The 15,450-nt window shown below is 32.4% G+C and overlaps 1 protein-coding gene and 1 long non-coding RNA gene across 2 annotated transcripts; one reads left to right on the forward strand and one right to left on the reverse strand.

Moving 5' to 3' along the window:
* The first annotated feature begins 496 nt into the window (after positions 1–496).
* Positions 497–11,202, forward strand: LOC145798508 (uncharacterized). The gene is made up of 4 exons (XR_014339473.1): positions 497–904; positions 1,748–4,697; positions 9,767–10,089; positions 10,556–11,202. It is a non-coding gene; the product is annotated as an uncharacterized LOC145798508 (long non-coding RNA).
* A 1,717-nt stretch (positions 11,203–12,919) lies between these two features.
* LOC145799305 (putative LRR receptor-like serine/threonine-protein kinase At3g47570) lies at positions 12,920–15,154 on the reverse strand. Its single transcript, XM_082888855.1, has 2 exons — positions 14,899–15,154; positions 12,920–13,269 (listed from the first exon to the last, which is right to left on the reverse strand). The coding sequence occupies exons 1-2, from the start codon at positions 15,152–15,154 to the stop codon at positions 12,920–12,922; spliced, it is 606 nt and encodes a 201-aa protein (XP_082744981.1).
* Between the last annotated feature and the right edge of the window lie 296 nt (positions 15,155–15,450).

Consider the following 15,450-nt stretch of genomic DNA (forward strand, 5'->3'; position numbering starts at 1 on the left):
GAATTAATCTTAGTCTTCATTTTCTATATTTTACTTTTTTTATTTCATCTTTAGTGTTTATTGAGAATAACAAAAGAATATCATATAACAAACTCTATTAGATGGAATTTTTAGTTTGATTTGATTTAACAAAAGAATATCATATCAAATCAATTAATAAAGTAAATTAAAATTAAAATTAAAAATATATATATATATATACATATATAAAAACCTCACGTATGTGTGTGACCATATTATATATGATCTTTATACACCCTCATTTGAAAATTTGATTATTTTAGTTGATATTTTAATTATTTAATTATTTTATGAGATAACAAAAATTATGTTTTAAATGATTTATAATTTTTTTTATAATTAAATAGATAATTATAAAAGAAAGAATAATTAATAAATATATAAAATGTGATATTTTATCATGTTAATCTTCTTATTTTTATTGATACTTTAGCCAAAATAGAGCCTCCCAAACCCCATGGTGTATATAGCATCCCCACAAACACGGCTTATATAACCAACACGGCACCAACTGTTTGTGTCGGCAGAGCAATGGGTACATAATTATTGGATATATTTCTCAAATATTTTGTTAATTCTTCAACATTCAGTTTAGCCGCACATTTTCTCGGTGTTTCCAAGTCATTTTCCTGGAAAATATAGGAACTGAAGATGATTAAGAGAAGATTGAATTTCAACCGTCGATTAAGCGAAAGCTAGGAGACGGAGACGACGACGACGACGACATCGAGAGAAGAAGAGATTGAGTGGGAAATGAGACCCGGTGGAATGTTGGTGCAGAAACGAACCGACAATTTGGATCCTCAGGCTCCGAATTTGCGTATTCGGGTCGCTCACGGTACTATCCGGTACGAGATATCCGTGAGTTCTCAATCAACATTTGGTAAGTGTTGCAGATCTACTTATTTTCTTTTCTTTTTTTCTCTTCTGTTTGGTTGCTGAGAAAATGTAGGAAAATGAAATGGTTGTTGGCTTGCGTTTACTTTTTCAATGGGAAAAGAAAACAAGTTTTTATGTCAAAACTAAAATGGTTTGCTTTTTTTTGAGAAACAAAATGGTTTGCTAATGTTTAATAGGACGTCAAAATTAAAATGTAGGAAAATAATTTATTTATTTATTTTTTTTTAAAGAAAAAACGAAAACCTATTGAAATTACTTATCAAAAACAGCGATAAAATTATGTAATTATAATTGTTAAATTAATTTAATTATTTCTATAATAATTTATACACGAGCTTTTAAAAATAAATTGAATTATTGAAATAACTCATAATTAATCTAGGAGAAATAACCAAAAAAATGATAGAGTTAGAGCGTTATAACAAAATAAACTTTTTATTTTTTTAATTTTGTTAATTTAATTTTAAATTCTAAAATTTTAATTTATTTTCAATTTAAACTATTTATATTTTTCTCTTTTCAGACTTCCATGAAGCTATACGTTTTTTTAAAGCTCAAATAAATTTTGCCAAATGGTCTGCAAGCGTAGATTGTCTAGCTTAGCTACTATCGCAATTAATATTTAATTAAAAATATATATATATATATATATATAAATTTGTAGTCGGATCAAGTTCTTAATGACTGATATCTTCATGATTTCATTAACAAGTAGCATAAATTTACTAATATGGTTTAAAAAATTAATAATCCTCGTGCATGTTAGTCTACGAGTTCATCACTCAATCACTCTCATTTTATGTGAATTTTCTATGTTTTTCCACAGGTTTCTGCAATTGAAAAGTCAATAGCAAATGGTAATCAGGTACCAGAAAAAAGAAAAAAAAAAAAAAAAGAAGAAGATAATTCAGCATAAAAAAACACTTAATATCCTTGAAAGAATTAAGAAGAAAAAAATGAAACATAAAAGTATTCAGCTTGCTTGATTGTGTTTTTCTAAAAACACTTTTTAGAGAATTCTACTTTCTTGTTTTTTTTTTTTTTTGAATTTTTTTAATATTTTAAGCAATTTTTTTACTTTTTAGACATACCTAACATAAATATACTTAAGAGTAAAAAAAATTGTGAAAAAAATCTTTTAAAAATTCACTAAATATCAAAAATACAAAAAAAAAAAAAAACGAGAATTCAATATATTTTTTTGTATTTTTATATATTTATTAAATTTTTAAAATATTTTTTCACAAATTTTTTACCTTTTAGATACATCTAAGTAAAGTGCATCTAAAAAGGCAAAAAAAAATTTAAAATTTTAAAAATATTCACTAAAAACAAAAAAAATACGAAAACCAAAAAACTGAGTTTTCAAAAAATTTAATCTAAAAAACTCAAATCAAACACACTGATTGGATTTATAGATTATCTTAATTTATCATAAAAAAAATATATGAAAAAGAAATATTTGTCAAATAAAGTGTATATAAAATAAAAAAAGTTTGGGACCTTTTTAGGGATGGCCACCACACCCCAAAGTGATCTTAGCTCTCCATGTATGTGTGAGGTCTAGATTTGTGGAGGTCTTGTGTGGATGGGTGTCTCAATCATTACTCTGATGTGGATCCCCACCCCCACAAATCTAAACCAATTACAATGTGAATCTCACACATATATGAGTGAACTCCACGTATATATGGAAGACTAGGATCACTTCGAGTTCATCCCGAAGGGTCTTAAACATTTCCATCATTTCGTAATAAATAAATAAAAAATCAAGAGATGTCAAGTTCTTTGTCAGGTTCTTTGCTGGCTATGGGCTGGAACTGTCCCGAATAGTTCCTTTAATCATTTACCATCTTAATAGGAAGTACCTTCAAGTAAATGACCTGTTTGGGCTTTAGACCAACACCATGGAAGCAATTTCCTTCACCCATTATAGGAAAGTATACTTTTGGCGATTAAAAAAATTTAGTCACCCAAAGTTATGGAATTGGCAATTAAAAATTATATTAGTTGGTAAATATACAAGATTTAGCTACAAATTTTTTTTACTCAAAGTATATTGATTATTGGCGGGAAAAAAAAAATTAGTCGTTAAAAATAACACAATTGGCGATTAAAAAAAAATTTAGTCGCTAAAAATGGCACAATTGGCGACAAAAAATTTTTTTAGTCGCTAAACAGTTAGGTTTGGCTACTAAAATTATTTAGTCGCCAAATAAAAAAAAAATTTACATTTTATCTTTGGCGACGAAATTTTTGGTCGCCAAAAATTTATTTTCAAAGACAAAATAAATTTTTTAGTCGCTGTAGAGTTAGTTTTGGCTACTAAAATTATTTAGTCGCCAAATGAAAAAAAAAAATTATATTTTATCTTTGGCGACGAAACTTTTGGTCTCCAAACATTCATTTTCAATGACAATTTTTTTTTAAGTCGCTGCAGAGTTAGGCCTTGTTTGTCATAACCTCAAAAAGTCAAAAAGTCGCTATCCTATTTAAGTCATATCAACTTATTTAAGTCACATCACCTCAAACTTAACCCATACCCAACTCATATTTCATAAAAAGTAAAAAAATGCACTTATTTAGATCAACCTAAACCACCCCTTAGTTTTTGCTACTTAAATTATTTAGTTGCCAAATAAAAAACAAAAATTTACATTTTATCTTTGGCGACCAAACTTTTGGTCACCAAAAATTTATTTTCAATGACAAAAAAAATTTTAGTTGCTGTAGAATTAGTTTTGCCTACTAAAATTATTTAGTTGCTGAATTAAAAACAAAAATTTACTTTTTATCTTTGGTGACCAAAAGTTTGGTCGCCAAAAATTTATTTTCAGCAACTAAAATATCTTTTAGTCGCTATACAGTTATTTTTTGCTACTAAAATTATTTAATCGCTGAATGAAAAATAAAAATTTTACTTTTCAATCTTTGGCGACTAAAAGTTTGGTAGCCACAAAATTATTTTCAGCAACAAATAAATATTTTAGTCGCTATATAGTTAATTTTGGCTACTAAAATTATTTAGTCGCCGAATGAAACATAAAAATTTACTTTTTATCTTTGGCGACCAAACATTTATTTTCAGCGACTACATAGTTTTGGTCGCCAAAAGAACTAAAATATTTGACATTTCAAATTTATCGCCCCTGTTTAATATTGGCGCCCTGTTTAAGTTTGCACCTCATTTTGTTCTCTTTCTCATACATACAATTTGTGACCACCAAACCTCACCCAATCTCACCTCATCGCAAACCAGCGTCGCACACCACTGCTACCGCCACCGCCGCCTCCACCACATCCTCACAGGTTCTTTCTCTCACTCTTGGTCTGTCTATCTGTTTGTCTGTCTGTCTCTCTCTTTGTTTCTCGCTCTCTCCCTCTCTAGCCTTTGCCCTCGGTCTCTCTCTCTCTCTCTCTGTCTCTATGTATATATCTCACTGTCCCCCTTTCTCTATTCCCCCTTTCAGTTTCTTTATTCCACATTCAGGTATTCCTTTCTCTCTATCCCTTTCTTTCTTTTTCTCTCTCTCCCTTCTCTCACCACGCAGATCTAGGGTTTAATTTTATTTTTGATGTTATTTTGATAAAATCGTTTTAGGCTTTTACTCTTTTTCTACATTTGAAGCATATATGAGCTCCAAGTTCTGTTTAATTCCACACTTTTGTTGCTCCAAGTGGTAAATTTGATCATTGTGTACATTTGATGAGAGAGAAGAGCAATGGGAGCTGTAACTCAAGAAGCAATTGATCAGTTCAAATCATTGATAGACCAAGTGAGTTCCTTTTGCCATTGTTATTGTTCTGTATCAAGAATTTCTGATTTTACCTATTTGCATATGTTTGATTGTTGAGAAATTGAGAAAAAAATAAAATAAAATAAAAAAGGAAGAAAAAATATTTGTGTTAAGAATATTTCTTCTATGTATTTGGTTGCGGAGCCTTGGTTTTCTCTAGCCCTAAATAGTGAAATTCATCTATGATTCACAATGTGAGTTCTTTTCTTTTTATTCAATTTTCTCAGTAATTGTGCTACACGTATTATATCTGAGTCCTGTGAATTCGTCATGAAGGTTCCCCACCCTGACAAATTTTTTTTGAAAATTATTGTTCACAAATAGCTTGTTTTGTTGCAGAGCTTTTCTAGAAGTAACTTGGGGTCCTTCAAGTTATAATGATTCAATGGAATTATGGTAGTTAATATTCACTTTGGGCTCCGTTTTTATCAAGGGAAAGTAACGCCGTATCTGTCTCTTTTGCACTAGAAAATACTCCATGGAAAATACGTTTATACTTTATAACATCTTAAAAAAAGGAGGAAAATATTTTGGTCGCAAAAAATATTTTGGTCGACAAAAAATACACATTTGTTGACCACTTTTGCCGACTAAAATTATTTTGGTGGCAAAAAACTGACATTTGCCGACCAAAAAAAAATTTTGTAGCTAAAACTTGATACTATTACAGACTAAAAATATTTTGTTGCCAAAAAGTGATTTTTATCTACCAGTTTACTATTTTAGTCGCAAAAAATTTTCATTTGGCAACTAAATAAAAATTTGGTCGGCAAAGGTTTGGAGTTTTGCCAACTGACATTTTTTAGTTGCCAAAATATAATTTTTTGTGACCAAAATTGAAATTTGGTCAGCAAAAGTCGAAGAGGGAAGACAAAAAAAAGTGGGAATGAAAAAACTTTTAGCGACTAAAATATTATGGTCGCAAATAATAAAACTACGCCGTTTTGGTAGTATTGAACTAAATTTTGGCAAATACCGACTAAAGTTGTGTCGGCATTAATTTAGTGACTAAAAGGAATTTACACTTTACACTTTTGGCAACCAAATTTAGTGACTAAAAGGAATTTAGTAGCTAAAAATGTCGCTTTTGACGACTAAAAAATATATAAGTCAGCGTTGGTTAAGGGAATAACTACTAAAATTTTAGTCGGGAAATATTAAGGTGACTAAAAAAATTAGTCATAGTATATTAATTTTTTTCGACGAAAAAAAAGTTAGTTGCCAAATTAATACTTTTGCCGACTAATATTTTAGTTGCCGCTGATTAAACTTTAGCTACAAAAAAATTTTAGTTGCCAATTATTAACATTTGCCGACCAAAAACCAATTTTGTCGCAAAAGGTGTGAAAATTTCAGAGGGAAACCATTTATATTGCCCCCGCCTGTTCTCTATTTAAACCAATCAGATTGTTCTCTCTCACATAGATTCTCCTTCACCACCAAACCTCACCCCACCTCACCCCACCATCGCTCACCGTACGTCGCACACTGCCACCGCCGCAGATCACAGGTGCTCTCTCTCTCTCTCTCTCTCTCTCTCTCTCGCGTGCTTGCTTGCCCTCTCACTCTTGATCTGTTTGTGGTTTGTCTCTCTCTCTCCCTAGCTCGAGCTCTCTCGCTTTCTCTGTCTCTCTCTCCCTTCCTCTATTTCCCCCTTTCTGACTGTTGCTCTAGGGTTTTATATGCTTGATTCAGTTTAATTTCGTGTTGATTTATGAAATGGGTTTGGTTGTTGTGGTTTGATTTCTAAAGTTCTATGGGTTTGATGTCCTAAATATGGGTTTGATCTTAGTCGTTTGATACATTTCTCCCTCTTTTCCCTTTCTCTTCCATTTGTTTCAAAGCCCTAATCCATTGATTGTGCATATACAGGTGCTATGGTCTCCATCTGCTCTCATTCCTCTCTCTTGTTCATTCGGATCCCAATTTCACATTTCCTCTCTCTCTCTCTCTCTCTCTCTCTCTCTCTCTCTCTCTCATTTTCCTTGTAATCTCTCTCATGAATTTGTTTTCAGGCACTGAAAGCTTCACCTGAACTCTAAATGATCTACCAATTCGTCGAAATTTCAATTCCTTCACTGACCTCTCTCTCTCTTTATACCACTGAGTTTTGTCTGGGTATGTATATTTATATTTTTTTTTTGTTCACTTTTTTTTTTTTTTTACTCCCTTGAATTTTCATGGATTTCTCACTTAAATCTGTTTGACTACTCAGAAAATTGAGTTAAAGAAGAAGAAAATTGAAAAGAATAAATGAGTTTTTGTTACTTTTTGTGCTTTTGTAGACACTTGTTCGAACTGATATGGAATTATAAATTTTATTTTTATTTTTTTGTAATTGAGGTTTTATCTGTGAATACTGTGAGGTTTTTGTAACTGAGGTTTAATCTTTGTTGACAAAATTTTAATGTACTCATACAAACAAGAACTTAGAACAGTTGTTCATAGGCAATGACACAGCTGGTAAGTTTATATTCTAAACCCCCTCTTCAGCCTAAATTTTGTCTGATTCTTTCATATGAATATGATTTCCTTCAAACAAGATAAGTCTTAATAATTACATATCGAGTTTTCCTTCATTAAATGGTATATTTTTTTGTGAAATTATTTAATATTAGAGATATGGATAATGCAACTTGACTTTGTTTAAACTGTAATCTCTTCAAAATTTGTTTGAGAAGATTGCTCAAATTCAATAGCTTTGAACTGGCTATCACTGACCTGGATTAAAACTTCAGTCAGGTATGGAAGTGGGATGAATTCATGAAAATTTGTGGGATTTTCAACCAAAAGTAACACTAGGGGTAGTATAGTAAAATTCAGATTTCCACTCCAGAAAAACAAGTTATCAAATAGCATTGAGAAGAGATGATGAAACCATGTTTTAGGACTAAATGTATACTGTTTAGGTAGGTCTAGTGTTGAATATTGAGTAGTATTTTTATTTGAACAAAAGCATGATGACAAGATGTTGTTCACAAACCCTTTTGCAAAAGATATGTTCGAAAATATGTTTTTTAAAACGAAAAAAATGGAAGGAAGGCAAAGTGAAAATATATTGAAGAGACAATTAATGGAGTTACGTGTTTTGGATTATGTAAGGTTTTGAGAGTTAAAACTAGGTTTTGAGAAAACACTTTGGAATGAGTTTTCGAGTACACATTTTTAGAAAGTGGCTTTGAAAAAGATGCTCACATATAGTCGAAGGTTTTCTTGGAAAATTCTCATGGTTTTTTAGGAATCTAGAACAGGGCTTAACTTAAAAAGAAAACATAGTCTACTCTGGAGAAAATACTCTTGATTGAATTATTGTCTGAAACTGGAATGCCGTAGTTGGTGCAACTCGGAGATAGTTCTGAAATTACTGTTTCTGTGCAAGGACACAGATTTTCTACCTGAGCACTGGCAGCCTTGTAAACATTTGCTAAAGATTTGAAATTAAAAAAGAGGTTGTTGAACCTTTCTATAAAGAGATAACCTCCTGCTGGAGGATCACAATTTTGCTGTATATATCGTACAATGACCTCGTAAGTATATTTTTTTAGAGTTCTAATATTGCACCACTAAATGGAAAAAGTAACATGCATATCATGTGAGGGAGAGCAAAATCTATGCTTGAAGGATCAATAAGTGTTCCCCTATAGAGAACTTGATCATTGCCAATAGTTCTTAATTTTCAGTTATCACTTTCATCTATAGAGCACTAGTTGTCAAAACTTGAGCTACTAAGAAAAACAAAAAAAAAAAGGGAAAAGAGTGAGCCTAGTTCACTATTTCTATCAAAAAATTTCTTCACTAACTCATTTTCAGGTACTGTTTTTTAATTGGTAAATGAACTGCAGTGTTTCAAGAATACATACTGGAGTTTGTACAATGGCTTTAGATTTATTGTGATCCAAGTTTTTTTGTTGATCGGGTTGTGCATATATTTCAATAATAACGCATTGAGATTATCTTTACTTCCTCTTTGATTGTGTGATGGTCAATTAGGAATAAGTCTTAGATCATTCTAACTTCTCATATGCAGGTTCTTCCTTAGAAAATTTAAGCATCTGAATGGATCAATTGTTTAATTATATTTGAGCAAAGGATCATGAAGATGGTCATTGAGGGATCCATTCTGGACATACTCATATACTACATAGAGGTGGTTGTCGCCACTTGCGTATCCCAGCAGTTCCACCTGAAAAGTAGGTTTGACCACCGGAGTTGTTAACACATTTTATCACAATTTTTAGTTACTTGTTAGTGACAATTACTTACAACATTTATATGATGAATCTTGCATAAAACCTTCAGCTCCGCAAGAAATTCCTTTGACTTGCTAGATTTCATCTTCTTTATTGCAACTTCCTGTCGGTTATATAAGCAATCCAAGGTTCTAGACTTTTGAGTGATCAAAGCGAAATAACCAAATTGTTTAAGAAATGTTTATACAACTTTAGAAACAATTAGACCTATCATATACCCTTTTTCCTATGATGCCAAAGTATATACTTCCACATCCACCCTCTCCTATTTTCCTGGTTTCATCAAAGTTAATTGCAGCTTCAACAATCTCCTCCAGACTAAATTTAACTGGCTTCTCGGACTTGATACTTGTAACATCTGTTCCAAGCAGTTGGGCCTAATTATATTAATCAATTGCTTCCAAATGATAATTAATTTGACTCGTTGAAATTCTTGTCAATTTATATCTCAAAAAGTAGTTGAGACGATTTGGGTACAAATAAAAACAGAAAAAGAAAAAAAAAAAAAAGACTTGCTGGTCAGGAATTCAGAAAAATTATGGATATGCCTTTGTTACTGGAAACATTTTGAGTACTTATATATAAACAGACGGTCCATATAACAAATTTTATAGCAGAATTGCCACTATTATACCATTGTTACTAATGGTCAATTGTCCATTCAGTATGTACAGGATTCTAGTTGAGACTGTTTGTGAAGCATTTTTGAAATTCTTGAATTGGACCTAGTTGTTTTAAAGTTAGTAGTACAAATTGGTCTGACCTTCAATGACTTTTATTTCAAATTGGTTCTGCAAGGTAAATCTCTTGGCACGTGGCCTTTTGATGATTGCATTTGGTTCTTCTTCGCTCTTTCCCTGGATTTTCTTTCTTCTAAGGAGGAATAAGATCAACGTGGCCGCTGAATTAGAGTCACGCCTGACAATATGCAGATGATTGTTGTCCAGTTGTTCCTGGTATGAATTACAACACAAGTAAGTTTTACTTGAATGTTGGAAGGATTGTCTTAAGGAAACTTTCAAGATGAAGAAATTCACTCACTTTGCCCGGAGACTTGAGTTCCTCTCTTCTCCCTTGGTACAAACAACACCCTGAAGACATCTATGTAACTTGGATCTTGGGTTAGTCTTTGATTCAAGCTCTCAATTGTGCTCACTTTCGCAGATAGAATCTCTGCAATCCGTGATAATGTATCATCCTTTTGAACTGTGTATGAGTTTTATTTTTTATTTTTTATCCATCATACTAATTTTTGAAAGTTTTTCAGAAAAGAGATTTTGAAAATTCAACCTGTCTCACACACTTATAACTGCAGGATTGAGGGATAATCACTTTTTTTTTTTTTTTTTGGAGACAGATGATTGCTGCCTGTGTGGTGAAACACAACTAGAAACTGTTTGAACTCTGAATCACAACCACATGGCAGGGTAATCACTGCAATGAAACACAGACAAGTCCTCAAGTATTTAAACCAAATTAATGGGTTATAGAGACCTGGTTTATTTTAGATGCCAGTAAATGTTAATTTGGGTTTTCATGTCCCTTTTGTTTTCTGACCTTGTTGTCTTTCTGATTGACTGTCTACAGAGAATATGGAACACACTGGTGTGGCGGGCTTGGGAACACAAGACAGGACATATCTTTGATTTTATTTGAATCAAAAGCTGACGTTTCAGTTTGTCCCGTTGGCCTCATTTGTTCTGCTTGTTTCACTTGAAGTACCGACTCTTTGGCGTCAACTTCATTGACTGGAGAAGTTTGGTGATGAAATCAATTACTTTGAACTCTCCACTAACACCAGTAGTTTTGTTTTTGGTTTTGGTAGTAAGTGTAAGATTTAGATTACTTTTGGTAAGTTAAAATCAAAATAATTAGAGACCATCCACTCATAAAAATAATTTTATTTTTGAGTTTGGTGTTGAGCGTTAGATTTACATTGTGTTTGGTTGGGAATGTGAGAATAGATTTGAAAAAAAAAAAGGAACATGTGTATGAAATTAGGTTTAGGCTAGGTTATGTTTCTTGTTTTTGTTTTTGCTTGTAATAATTCTCCTAAGGCTGAGCTTCAGCAATATAAGTGCCAAAAGGTTCAGTTGTGCCCGACCAGGATATCCTCTCAGTTCTCTTTTCTAAGGCATGCTGTTATGATGATATAATTTTCTTCTACTCTTTCTTATGAGAGACTTATAATAGTTGTGGATGGAAATTTATAATAGTTGTTGATCTTTATTAAACAGGTTCAGGATTGGATGATTTATGTATTTCGTTGAATGTTCATGATTCAGATACTTTATTGATATGAATGATTCTTTTTAATTACAAATTATATTGAATGGATTGAATGGAATATTTGTCTTCAATTACAGGTTTATTTTGTTGGATGTTGGCAACCAAATTGTGGTTTTGTTGACCAAAATATTTTTTAGGCAAAATGGTACATTTGGCGACTAAATAATTAGTCGGTAAAATTGTTAATTTTGATAACCAAAGAGTTTGGTCACGAATAGGTCTATCGCCGACTAAACTTTTAGTCACGCAAACATTACTTTTGGCGACTAACATGTTTGGTCGTGGAATGTGACAATTGGTGACTAACATGTTTGGTCGGGAATATGTCACTTTTCGCGACTAAAGTGTTTTAGCGACTAAATAGATTAGTTGCAGTAATGATATATTTAGCGACCAAAAATTTAGTCGGCAAATCCAATTTTTTCCCGACTAACAAAAGTTTTGGTTGCTAATTACTTTTGTCGACCCTCAATTGGCGACAAAAAAAATTGGTCTCGGATAACTTTTGCATACTAAAAATGGACTTTTGCCAACTTAATTATTAGTCGGCAAAAGTGCGATTTCCTGTAGGTACCTTCCACCACCGCATCTCGGCGGCTCACTGCCCCAGCACCACCACCAACCAACTTCCCAAAATCCATGCACATCATCAACTAACGATTGACACTCAACCCAATCCCAAGACTTCGAACTAGTCGATCCGCCTAGCCGAATCTCTCTCAAACCTCCTCCACGTCCATATTGAACCACCTACCCAAAACCATCTTCGCAATTTGGAACATCCATTTTGACCATGAGGAGAGGCACAACACTCCGGCTATGTCTCCAAAGGAAGACATATCTGATAAGTGGCGTGACATACAAGGTTATTGTAATTGGGATAATCTTTTAAACCCACTTCACCCCTAGTTACAATGAGAGATTGTCAAGCATGGTGAATTCATACAACCGACTTAAGATGCCTTTGACTTAACAAAATCTTTGACAATTTACTATGAGAAGTTAACCAAAATTTGATCTCAAAAATGATAGTGGGGTGTAAATTTAAAGTTAGTATGTTATGGGTCATCTCTATAATAAATTTTGCTCAAATTTAATTTTGGATAAAATTTAAGTAATTTTTCTAGATATGTTACACAACCGATATAGAATTGATATTTTTTTGGGGTAAAATATATGTATGGGTAATGTTATACAAACATAATTTTTGTATAAAAATTTTATACAGAATGACATGATCTTTTATGATCCTTTCATTTTAAGACAAAATATCAATCATTATAGCTTATAATTATAATAATATCATTGCCATATAATTCTATATGTGTTTTATATATAGATTTTCTTTTTTATAAATCATTTATATATACGGTAAATTCTGTTATGGTTTCAATATGCAAGAATCTTTAGCAAAATGCACAGAAATGCAACTGTATAGTTCATGGATTCACAAAGTCAAGTTTAATGGTTAATCTAACATATAGTTCAAAACTAAATTAACTATGATTATCATCTCAATAAAGCAAGCCCAATAATTTGATTAAAGATTTAGGACTCTATATATGTAAGTAACTTTGAAGTTAAATCAACATCCAATGATGCCCTTATTAATTTTGAAAATCACAAACATAATAATGTGGAAGAGATGCTTTCCTCATAAGTTTATTTACAATTTTCAACATACCGAAGTGTAATCTTCTTGATTGCTACTAGACCATCCTTCATGATCATCCCCTCCTCAGATGAGTCTGCCCAGCAATTCAAAGCTAATTGCATAAGAGATGGCACACATTGCACCCTTGCATTGTTGTGTTCAATGTCTTGCCTGAGTAAGTTGGCATCTAGAACTTGAACTATTGCATTAGGCACTACATTAGCCACACAACACGTCAAACTCAAATCTCCATCAAATCTCGTATCAATGGGCTTTGAGCTTGTAAATGTTTCCATCAACATGATGCCATAATTGTAAACCTCACATTTTGTCGAGACTAATCCTTCTAGTCCATACTCTACATTACATTCATGAGAAGTAACATGGTGAGAAAAGTAAAATAATTTATCATAAACATAAATTGAAACTTAATCCTCCGCTTGTGTTGACTGAAAACATTTTACGCATTTTTGGCATTTGGTATGACAGAACACAAAAGGCAATACAAACGTTTCCTAGTCAACAAAGAAACAAGGTTATTTGGGAAAAAAACGTTTTGCAAACTAAAGTTTTATCAGTAGCACCACACTTCCACTACCATTGCTACCACCATATCACCCTACTACCTCCACCAACACCATCATTATTGTTGGTATTTTTTTATAAAAATATATAAAATTAAATTAAATAGAAATGACAATAATTTTTTATTATTAAATAATGAAATACAGAATAAACTACAAAACTAAAAATATAAGAATGAAATAGATCACATCATGAAACATATTACAAGATAGATTCACATGGACATACAAAATAATATACAAGAGATAGTTTAAGTTAAAAACTTTGAAGAACAAAAGATAAGATATGCAAACCGAAGCCTGTAATATGCACAGCTTCCTTAAAATAGATTCGCCGTCTCCTCAATGGGTACTAGAGGTATGCCCGCATTTGTCTCCCAAGATACGACGGTTGAAACTAGTTAGAGTAGAAGCACCTTCTGAATAGTTTCGGTGAACTTGACAATAGCAACAGTCTCTCTCTAACAAGAACCAAAGAAGGGGCTAACAAAGAAGATAGGAAAAATTTTCTTTGAAATAAAAACTATCTCCAACTTTATTATCACAAAACAACATCTCATTTTCCATCTAAAAAATCTCTCCAAAATCATCCTACTAAGTTAGAGGGGAAAATGCCTCTATTTATACAAGTACGGGAGTTCTTAGCCATGAAGGTTATCATCGTGAGGACCATCAAATGCCATTAACCAAGGCCATCAACTCTAGAGTTATAAAGGTTAAAAACTCATGGCCACTAATATGGTCATCAACTCCATCATCAAAAGATGAGAGTTACAAAAGTCTAACCTTCCATGTGCTTAATATATATAAAAATAAATATGTATATAATGATATTTGAATAAACCAACTAGATGGGTCGCAAAACGGGTATGGATGTTGGGTCACAATCCGATCCAAGCCCAATTTCAAACACATACACAAGCTAAGCCCAACACAGCATAGTTTAGTCCAAGCTCAAGACTAAATCTAAGTCCAAGTCCAAGATCAAGACCAAACCCAGCACATGCATATACACAACACAAGCTTAGGCTCAGTCCAAACCAAGACTAAGTCTAAATCTAAAGCCCAACTTTTATTGATGCCCTCTTTATGAGACAATTCTCATTCATAACCTAATGGTTTCGGTTCATTATTTTTGTATTGTAACCTTCTCACTTAAAAGAATACAACCCTACTTGGATCCACCTCAACTGGAGGATGGGTCCCACTTTAATTTCAAATTAAAGTTGTTAAAAAACCATTATTTTCCAACAACTAACACATTAGTTTCAAGGTCACAACCAAACACAAGAAAGCATTTTCTATCCGGAAAAAAAAATGTATATTTTTTGTTGAAAAAGACAAATGAATTAAAAATAAAGAAAGCATAGACATGAAAAGGAATTATAAGATAGAAGCATTACCTGGTGCAATATATCCAAATGTTGCTATTGTCCTTGTTTGTGCAATGCTCTCCCCTACACCTAACAACTTTGCAATGCCGAAATTACTCACATGTACAACCATATCATCATCTAGTAACACATTGCTTGGTTTCAATTCACAATGAGCCACAGGCATTGAATAACCATCGTGAAGATACTCAAGGCGCAAGCCACATCTATCATTATGTCCATCCTCTGCAGCATATCTAAGAAATAGTTGTGAGAATACAACCATTTTTCTAGAGTGCCATTAGGCATGTACTCAAGTACGAGGGTTTTAATATCAAGGGTTGAGCAACTACTAATGACTTTGGTGAGATTTCGGTGACGAATGTTGCACAATATTTCATATTCTATTTCAAAACTTTTGAGTGTGCCATCTAGTTCCAATTTGAACACCTTCGCAGCAAAAATCATCTTGACAGGAAACATTTCTTTATAATTAGAACTGAAACTCCCTGTGCCAAGCAAGTTGCTTTCTCTATCGGTCGCTCGTGAAAGTTCATGGTATGTAATTCTTCCATGTCTTAT

This window comes from Camellia sinensis, chromosome 9 (genome assembly GCF_055761805.1).
Source record: "Camellia sinensis isolate YWXY chromosome 9, ASM5576180v1, whole genome shotgun sequence".
Lineage (NCBI taxonomy): Eukaryota > Viridiplantae > Streptophyta > Magnoliopsida > Ericales > Theaceae > Camellia > Camellia sinensis.

What these genes read in the sequence shown, in the direction of transcription:
- LOC145799305 (XM_082888855.1), bottom strand. Translation starts at nt 15,154, where the DNA reads ATGGTTGTATTCTCACAACTATTTCTTAGATATGCTGCAGAGGATGGA. An exon ending in ATTTGGATATATTGCACCAG is followed by an intron (nt 13,270 to 14,898) that starts GTAATGCTTCTA and finishes AATGTAATGTAG; the next exon opens with AGTATGGACTAGAAGGATTA.